This window comes from Penaeus monodon, chromosome 3, assembly GCF_015228065.2.
Source record: "Penaeus monodon isolate SGIC_2016 chromosome 3, NSTDA_Pmon_1, whole genome shotgun sequence".
NCBI lineage: Eukaryota > Metazoa > Arthropoda > Malacostraca > Decapoda > Penaeidae > Penaeus > Penaeus monodon.
Genome location: NC_051388.1, coordinates 7,752,239 through 7,762,042, shown reverse-complemented (window position 1 = coordinate 7,762,042; position 9,804 = coordinate 7,752,239). Strand labels below are relative to the sequence as shown.

The following is a 9,804-nucleotide window of genomic DNA, read 5'->3' as shown; positions in this document are numbered from 1 at the left end:
CCAATTGCCCCCACCACGACCAGGAAATAATGAATTCACTATGAAATGGCCCATTGCTACGGCGGTCGATCGAGTACCCTCATCAAGGTCAGTCGTAATATCAGGTCATTGCCACGCGTGACCTGACTTGACCTGCGGGTAATGAGGGAGAAGAATTGGTAAGGAAAGAGGGGAGAGAAAGGGGGGGAGGTATAATGAGGGGAAAGGGGGGAGGGGAGAGCGGAAAGAGAGGGTGTAAGGAGAAAGAGGGAGGTGGAATGGGGGCGAGAGAGGGGAGGAATGAGGGGAGAGGGCGGAGGAAGGAGGGTTAATAGTGGTTAGAAAGGGGAGAGGAGGAAGAGAGGGGAGAATAAAGAGAGGGGGGGAGGAGGTAGGCAGGGAGATTAACCCAAAGTGAATGGAAATCGAGAGAATACCATCTGCTCTTCTTAATAATAGCATGACGATAATAACATTAAAAGCCACAAGGTACGACTATAAGTAATAATTACGCTATTGCGATATTTCCGGCCAGTGTCTCTAATATAACAAAAACATAATTTCAGTAGTAACATTTACAAGCAACAGCAGAAACAGAAACAACTACTACTATTATATCTAATCTTTGAAATACATTTACCATTCGTATCACATTCATATTCAACAACGGCGCAACAAAAACAACCACATCTATTACATGCAATCTATTATTAAAAATACAATTACTATTTTTTATTAATATTCATTTTCAGAGCCAGTGCGTTTCGTCAAAGATACTATCAGACGTCATTTACAGCTGTCACGTTCACAATCGTAGGTGAAGGTTCTGGGTTACAGATATGATATATATATGTGTATATTGCATAGGCCCTTACACACATACACAAACACACGCACACATGTATGCGTGTATGTATATGTGTATATATATATATATATATATATATATATATATATATATATATATATATATATATATATATATATGTATAGATATATATACACAAACAAACAAATACACACGCACACACATACACACACACACACACACACACACACACACACACACACACACACACACAACACACACCACACACACACACACACACACACACACACAAATACACATACACACACATACCTACGGGATAGAGTCAGGCGATAAAGAGCTGCCCAAACCTTCAATGAATACCGTGCTGTGAAAAATATGGGATAATGATATTGGGAAATTTGTGAATGCAAAGTTGTCATTGAAAAAAATACGTAATTCTGGTGTGATGCGACTATTGTAAATCATTAAAGAGAGAGAGAGAGAGAGAGAGAGAGAGAGAGAGAGAGGAGAGAGAGAGAGGAGAGAGAGAGAGAGAGAGAAAGAAAGAGAGAGAGAGGAGAGAGAGAGAGAGAAAGAGAGAGAGAGAGAGAGAGGAGAGAGAGAGAGAGAGAGATAGAGAGAGGAGAGAGAGATAAAAAGAGAGAGAGAGAGAGAGAGAGAGAGGAGAGAGAGAGCAGAGAAAGAGGGAGAGGGAGAGAGAGAGAGAGAGAGAGAGGAGAACAGACAGAGAGACAGAGAGAAGGAGAGAAGAGAGAGAGGAGAGAGACGAGGAGAGAGAGAGAGAGACGAGGAGAGAGAGAGAGAGAGAGAGAGAGAGAGAGAGAGAGAGAGAGAGAGAGAGAGAGGAAAGAAAGAAAGAAAAAGAGACAGAGAAAGAGAAAGATACAAGCAGATAAACCCACACACTTACACAGACATACAAACGCGTACAAACAAAAGTATAAAAAAAAATAACCCAAAAACAGTACAGAATAAATTTTATTTTAGCTATATCTACCATAACTCACCTATCAAATTAAATTTATTAAAAGTGCTATAAAAACACATTGCAATAAGAAATTAACATAATACTCATTTTCACGTAATGCATTTTTGATTGCTGTGGCCACTATCATTAATACAATAATCATTGCTCATACAATCATCATTACTGCTGTTTCTAAACTCGCCAGCTGTATTATTTTAAGTAAATAAAGATTAGCATCATTAAGATATAAGTACATTTCCGCTACAACCTCCCCCCCCCCCACGAATAAACAAAGTAAACAAGTAAATATCATTCTCACCCGAACGCGAACAAACGTACAAACAAACAAACAAATGAACTAAAAAAACAAATTGATAGTCTACGCAATAACTGTTTAGCGGTCATAAATTGGCCGAACAAACACACAAACAGACAAATAAACAAATAAACAAATACAATATTCTACTTACCCCTTACACAATAACGGTTCTCATAGTCAATTTACCCCCCAAAACACACAAACAGACAAATAAACAAATAAACAAATACAACATTCTACTCACCCCTTACACAGTAGCGGTTCTCATAGTCATGGATGGGGTAAGAGGTCGGGCAATAGCACTGCAATGTTGCCTTGTTGCATTCACTGTTGGTGACCTCACCGCACTCGTTTCCTTCGGGGGTGCAGGCGATGGCCCCTATGTCTGGGGGGGCATCCGTGCCTGGGGGGAGGAGGGGGGAGAGATAAGAGATTAGGTGTGGTTATGGAGAGATAAAGGGAGGTGGTGGGGGTAGATAGATAGATAGATAGGTAGATGGATGGATTGACAGATAGATAGATGGATAGGGAGAAGTAATGGGTGTTAAGGAATGAAATAGATAAATAGATGAACAGATGGATGGAGTGAAAGAAAGGAGCAGGAAGATCGAGAGAGAAAAAGATAGACAGATAGATAGATAGATAGATAGATAGATAGACAGACAGGCAGGTAGATAGATAGATAAGTAGACAAACAGATAGATAGATAGATAGATAGATAGATAGAGAGAGAGAGAGGGAGAGAGAGAGAGAGAGAGAGAGAGAGAGAGAGAGAGAGAGAGAGAGAGAGAGAGAGAGAGAGAGAGAGAGAGAGAGAGAGAGAGAGAGAGAGAGAGAGAGAGAGAGAGAGAGAGAGAGAGAGAAACACAGATAACAATTGCTCTCAGGGGTCATCCGTGGGGGGGGGGGGGTTGAGGTGATTGTGAAGTAATGAGAATTGGACGAGAGATGATAAAACGTGAATCAAACGTTAAGAGAGGTGATAGAAGTGATGTCAAGTGATTGAAAGGTAAACAAGAGAAGAAAGAGAAAATAGAGAAATCATCAGTATTATCACTAACATCATAATCGCCATCGTCATCGTTATCATTATTGTCATCATCATCATCATTATTAATTCCAAATTCCTATCATTATTATTATTATTTTCATTTGTCATTATCATCCTCATTATTTTTATAATCTTCATCATCATTATTAACATCATCGCAATTATCAACACTATCATTATTATCACCATTTTCAACGTTGTCATCATTACGGTAATGATAAAAAAAATGAAATGTTTAAAAAATCTTTGTATGTATGTATGTATGTATGTATGTATGTATCTGTCACTCCGTCTTTGTATGTATATATGTATTATGTATGTATGTATCTATCAATCTGTTTCTCTGTCTATCTGTCTGTGTGCGTGAGAGATACATAGGTAGATAGATAGATGGATAGATAGATGATTAGATACACCAATAGATAGCCAGGATAGATAGACATAGAGATAGATAGATAGGTAGATAGATAAATAGAGAGATAGATAGATAGATAAATAGATAGATTTAGATAGACTGATAGATAGATAGATAGGTAGATAGAAAGAAATATGGTGAAAAATAGATGAATAAATAAAAGATAGATATATAGATAGATAGAAAAAAAATTTATAACATCACCAGATTTTCGAAATGATAAAAAATATAATTTCCTTTTTCATGATGTAGAAAAAAAAATGATATGGTTGCATTTCTATATATAATACGTTTTTTTTTTTTTTTTTTTTTTTTTTTGATCTTATAGTTGGGTGTAGACAAGTTCTTTTATTTCGAAAAGACGTTGGAAAAATTGAGGATGGAAATAGAAATCTTGAATGCGGAAACAACAGAGAAAATATACATAACTATTGACAAGCACGCTGATACGGATACACATATACACACGGGATTACACACAGACATACAGACTCACATACACAGTCAAACACACAGACACACACATATACACAGATACACACACACACACACACACACACACACACACACACACACACACACAACAAATAAACAGATACAACACAACACACATAAAACAAACACAAACAAACAAACACACACACACACACACACACACACACACACACACACGCAAACCACTTCAAGATTTACAAATGATCAATTTTGAAATCAATTATTTTTACTATTCTGTTTCTCTCGCTTATCTTTATTCTATTCACGCTGTTTCCATATTCTTTTCATTTATTTCAATTCTTCCATTCATTTAAAATATATTCTCGAGGAAGAAAACATACAAACAAACAAACAAACGAACAAACAAACAAACAAAACAAATAAAAATAAATAAGCAAAAACAGAAAAGAAACAAAGAAAAGAAAGAAAAGAAAGAAGAAGAAGAAGAAAAAGAAGAAAAGAAGAAGAAGAAGAAGAAGAAGAAGAAGAAGAAGAAGAAGAAGAAGAAGAAGAGAAGAAGAAGAAGAAGAAGAAGAAAAGAAGAAGAAGAAAAAGAAGAAGAAGAAGAAGAAGAAGGAAAAGAAGAAAAGAAGAAGAAGAAGAAGAAAAAGAAAAAGAAGAAGAAAAAGAAAGAAGAAGAAGAAGAAGAAGAAGAAGAAGAAGAAGAAGAAGAAGAAGAAGAAGAAGAAGAAGAAGAAGAAGAAGAAACATCAAAGCATGGCGTCCAATCGATTTAATCTTCAAAACGTCTGGTTGATTCTCACACACACGTCTATTTAGGCTCTTGAGATTTCGTTGGTTCTCTTCCTCCTCCTCCTCCTCCTCCTCTTCTTCTTCTTTTTCTTCTTTTTCTTCTTCTTCATCTTCTTTTTCTTCTTCTTCTGCTTCTTTATTCTTCATTTTATTTCTTCTTTAAAAAAAATAATCTGGATTTTTTTGTCTTTTTCTATTTTCTTTCTTTTCTTTTCATTTTTTTTTCACTTTTCTTCCTCCGTTTTCTTTTATCTTCTTCCTTTCATTTTCGAATTTTCCTCTTCTTCCTTCTGTTCTCTCTTCTCTTTCATCATCCCCTTTCGTTGTTCTCTTATCTTCTTTCCTCCTCTTCCTGATATTCCCCTTCTTCTTCCTCCTTCTCCTCATGCTCTTCCTTCTCCCTCTCCCCCCTCCCCCTCCTCCTCCTCCTCTTCCTCCTCCTCCCCCATCCCCCTCCCCCTCCTCCTTCTCCTCCTCCTCCTATTTATCTTAATCCTCTTCCTTCTCCCCCCTCCACCTCCTCCTCCACCCCCTCCTCCCTCCACCTCCCCCCTCCTCCCCCCTCCCCTTTCCTCCTCTTCCCCCCCCCCTTCCTCCTTCTTTATCTAAATCTCCATCACATAATCATAGGCCTAACTGGCACTTCTCCAGGTGACTCTCTCCGACGCAGTGCCTTTATCGAGTGCCAGGGTGCCAGAGTGCTAGAGTGCCATAGTGCCAGCGCCTCCTGTGATGCAATAACAAACATAGCACCCGTCAGCACTCTTACGCCTGGACATTGCCAATAGGTTTATCAACTAATGGACATTTATGGAGAAAAAAAAACGTTCAGTTTCATCTACTTACGCGTTCCCTTGGGAGACGAAAAATTATGAAAAACGACGAACTTCAAAAAAAGATAGTAAGGGGGGGGGAGGAGATGCCTGCCACTCTGATGTGCAGATGGCGTAGCTCCCCTCCCCTCCCTCCCCCCCTTCCCCTCTCTCCATCTCCTTCATCCCTCCCCTTAAGTGAAAAAAATCTAATTTAAACATAAAAAAACGATTCTCTGAATGCTAAATGAAAATTCGAATAGCAATCAGTTTTGTTGAGAGAAATGGAACGTCACTGAATTCTGAATCATGTAGCTTTTTCCCCCCAAATAATGAAGTCTTTATTTTCTCTCATAATCTCTCGGACACGAATTTCGGTGTAATTTCGAAATTTCCAAGTTTATAAATATAAAAGCATATGTGTATTATCCCAAATTCTATTTAAAGAATAATCTTAAAACTGACCTTTGAGATTGAATTGTGATCCATTCGTTCTTGTTGCAAAATCCACTTTATTGAAAACGTTGATTTCACAAATTTTGGTTTAGGGTTTGCATTGATTTCGTCAAAATGGAATGCGATGTGGATTTTGCTGTCCGTCTCCAAATATCTAACGAACAAATCAATTTTTCCTTTTAAATAGAGAGCCAAAGGTGTATATATATCATCCCCGCTTTTCTTTCTGGCAATATTCAGGCACTGTGCCACTCGCCAGTGCCATTCCTTTGACCAAGGCTTCAGTACTTATTCTAGATATATATTCCGTTTTCGGCCAAAGGTATCGCCTGGAACTGATGTGTACTTTCTCTCTGGATTTTTGTGTATGTATAGAAACTGGATCGGACGTGTATACGCACAGGCACACACACAAATACACTCATGCACAGAAACGTATACATATACTCGTGTTAGAGTATGCTCACACTCATACACACAAAACACACATTTATACTTAAAATCAGACATAAAAACATATATACTTACGGAAATCCAAACATACGTGTACACACACACACACACACACACACACACACACACACACACACACACACACACACACACACACACACACACACACACACACACATGCACACACACATACACACACATACATATACAAACTCACACACACAAACTCAAACACACACAACCAAACAAACACAAAGTCACACATACACACAATAACAACAGCAGCCCCCCCCCCACACCCACACACACACACACACACACAAACCCCCTCCCACACACACACATGTACGCACCCTCATTATATCTGTGTTGCTAATCTGACTGAGCTTCAAAGGAATAGTCTCCAAAAGCTTCTGTAGAAACACCTGTGCCTTTAAGTTGTTCTCAAGGCATTGCCACAAATGAACTATTGGCTTGGAAATCTCTCTCTCTCTCTCTCTCTCTCTCTCTCTCTCTCTCTCTCTCTCTCTCTCTCTCTCTCTCTCTCTCTCTCTCTCTCTCTCTCTCTCTCTCTCTTCTCTCTTCTCTATTCTCTCTTCTGTTTCCTTTTCTTTCTCTCTTCTCTGTTCCCTCTTCGATCTTTTTTTTCTTCTTGTCTCTCTTTCTTCCTTTTCTCTTTCTTTTTTCTCTTTTGTCTGTTTTCCTTTTTGAGGGATAGAGAAGGAGGGAATTGGGAAAGGGAGACGGACGAAAGAAGAAAAGAAAGAGAAGGGGAAGGAAAGAAGAGGGAAGAACGAGGCGAAGGGAAGGGAATGGAAGAGGAGAGGTAGAAAAAGAAAAGAGAGTGAGAAGAGTGAAGGAGAAGATGGGAAGAGAAGAAAATGACCGACTGGGATGGAAGGAATAAGTAAACAGGCGAAGAAACAAGGGTACGAGAGGCAGAGAGGGAGGGGGAAAGAAATGGAGGGGAAGAGGGGGAAGGAAGCTCCGGAAGAGGGGAAAGAAGGGGGGGTGGGGGGTTGTCAGGGTGCTTGTTGGAACATCTGTTGACACACACAAGTTTAATTTAGATTTTCGAGGAACAGCGAGGGTTTTTTTCCCCTCTTATGCCTTCGAGATTATAGATTCAGAGAACGTAATAATCTCTCTTGCTTCCCCTCTCCATTTCCCCTTCTCTTCTTCCTACTTCATTCCCCTCGTGATAAAGATTTTTTTTTTTTTTTTTTTTTCCTATTATCGCATTGCTTATATTAGATAATTTTGGAGAGAGACAAACAGAGAGAGAGAGAGAAAAAAAAAGATAGATAGATAGAGAGAGAGAGGAGAGAGAGAGGAGGAGAAGAGAGAGAGAGGAGGAGAAAGATGAGAAGAGGAGAAGATGAGAGAGAAAGAGAAAAGAGAGAGAGAGAGAGAGAGAGAGAGAGAGAGATAGATAGATAGATAGATAGATAGATAGATAGAGATAGAGAGAGAGAGAGAGAGAGAGATACAGAGAGAGAGAGAGACAGAGACAGAGAAAAAGAGAGAGAGAGAGATGGATAAACAGACAGACACAAATATAAACACAAAGATACGCCATGGACTCAACTGCTCATTCCCTATTACCCAAAGGCAGTTAATTAAGAATTCTAAAGCTGATATAATAATCTAATAACACATTATGAACAACAAAGGGTTAGTTGCAGAGCACCCCCCCCCCCCTTTTACGTTTTCTTTTTCCCTCCCTTCTCATTCTCTCCATCTCCCTATTCCCCCTCTTCATCCTTCACCTTTCCTCTTTCTCCTCTGTTCCTTCCTCCTTTGTTCCAGTCATTCCTCTCCCTCTTTCATTATTTTTCCTCCCATCCCTTCTCTTCCCTCTCTCTCCCTTCCTTTCCTCAGTTTTCTTTCATCCCTTCCCCATTTCCTCTCCTCTTTCTCCTCCCTCCCATTCACCCCTTCCTCTTCTTCCTTGTCCTATCTTTCCTTTCCCTAATCCCCCCCCTCCACTCCCCTCCCATCTCCCTCTTCTTCTATTTCTTCTTTCCCTTCTTCTCCCTCATTCCATTCCCTCTCCTTTCTCTCAACTTCTTCTCCTCCTCCTTCTTTATCTCCGACTCCCATTCCTCTCCTTCCCACTCCCCTCCCTTCCTCTCCCTCTCTCCATCCCCCTCCCATCTCCCTCTTTCTCTATTTTTTCTTTCCTTCCTTCTCCCTCATTCCATTCCCTCTCCTTTCTCTCAACTTCTCCTCCCTTCCTACCTCCCACTACCTTCCCTCCCCCACTCTCTCCCTCATTTCTCCCCTCCCCTCCCCTCGAAAAATAATATCAGCTTCTCCTTTGTATGTAATAGAAACAGTACAGCCAACGCACCCTGGGGTTAGTGACGTGTCTAGAATAGTATACAATATTACTTCATTATATGTTTAATCTGGCCACCGGGTGAGCAAGGCAGCCCAGTCAGTGCCGGTCCCAAACCCGGGTAAATAGAGAGGGTTAGCGTCAGGAAGGGCATCCGGTCATAAAAAAGATATATTTGCCAGAACTAGATTATAACGATAACATATGATAATGGGATAAAACTACAGCCAAAGGAGATTCCTTTATTATAGTTTCGATTATTCGTTGTCATAGAACACGAACGAAGGGTCTGTCTGATATGGCGGAACGAAAAGAGGAGGAGTATGTAGTTCGTTTATGATGATAAAGATGATGAATATGATTGATAATGATCATGTTGATATTTATGATGATGATGGCGGTAAGGATGATGACTTATGTAACTAATCATCTTTCTGTCTATCTCTCTATCTACTTATGCGTTTTTTTTTTTGTTTTTTTTTTTATATATAAATGCTTGTTGCTTGTTTTTGCATCTTTACTAGTCTGGGTATATATGTATAAGTGCATTACTCCGTTTGCGTTTCAGTGTTCCTATGTGCCTATGGATTAAAATGGATTATAAATGGACTAAATGGATTGAAAAATCGCTTATAAAACGAATTTCCATTCTACAGTCACACGATTCTACAAAGAAATTTTTTGTCTGCTTTCTCCTTTTCGAAGTAGGAGGAAAGAATATATTATCGAATTGGGTAATGAGGACAATTAACACCGCGGAGGAATTGTAATTCAATTTGTATCTCATTACAATACGGTATTACCCCCCCCCCACTTTTATTTTCACCTCTTCGGCTATCTCGTTTGGATGAATCAATGATGGTGATGATGATCATATGCATTAGGGCTCCATCTATGTGAATATCTAGAATATATATATATGTTGGTTCAA

The 9,804-nt window shown here is 39.3% G+C and overlaps 1 protein-coding gene across 1 annotated transcript in view; it reads right to left on the bottom strand.

Annotated features, from left to right (window-relative positions):
• The window catches only part of LOC119585131, a gene marked incomplete in the record, with an annotated part of 180,639 nt that overhangs the window by 59,561 nt on the left and 111,274 nt on the right, over positions 1 to 9,804 (bottom strand). The window contains 1 exon segment of the mRNA XM_037933765.1: positions 2,342 to 2,500. Within this exon segment, the coding sequence (XP_037789693.1) occupies positions 2,342 to 2,500 (159 nt within the window).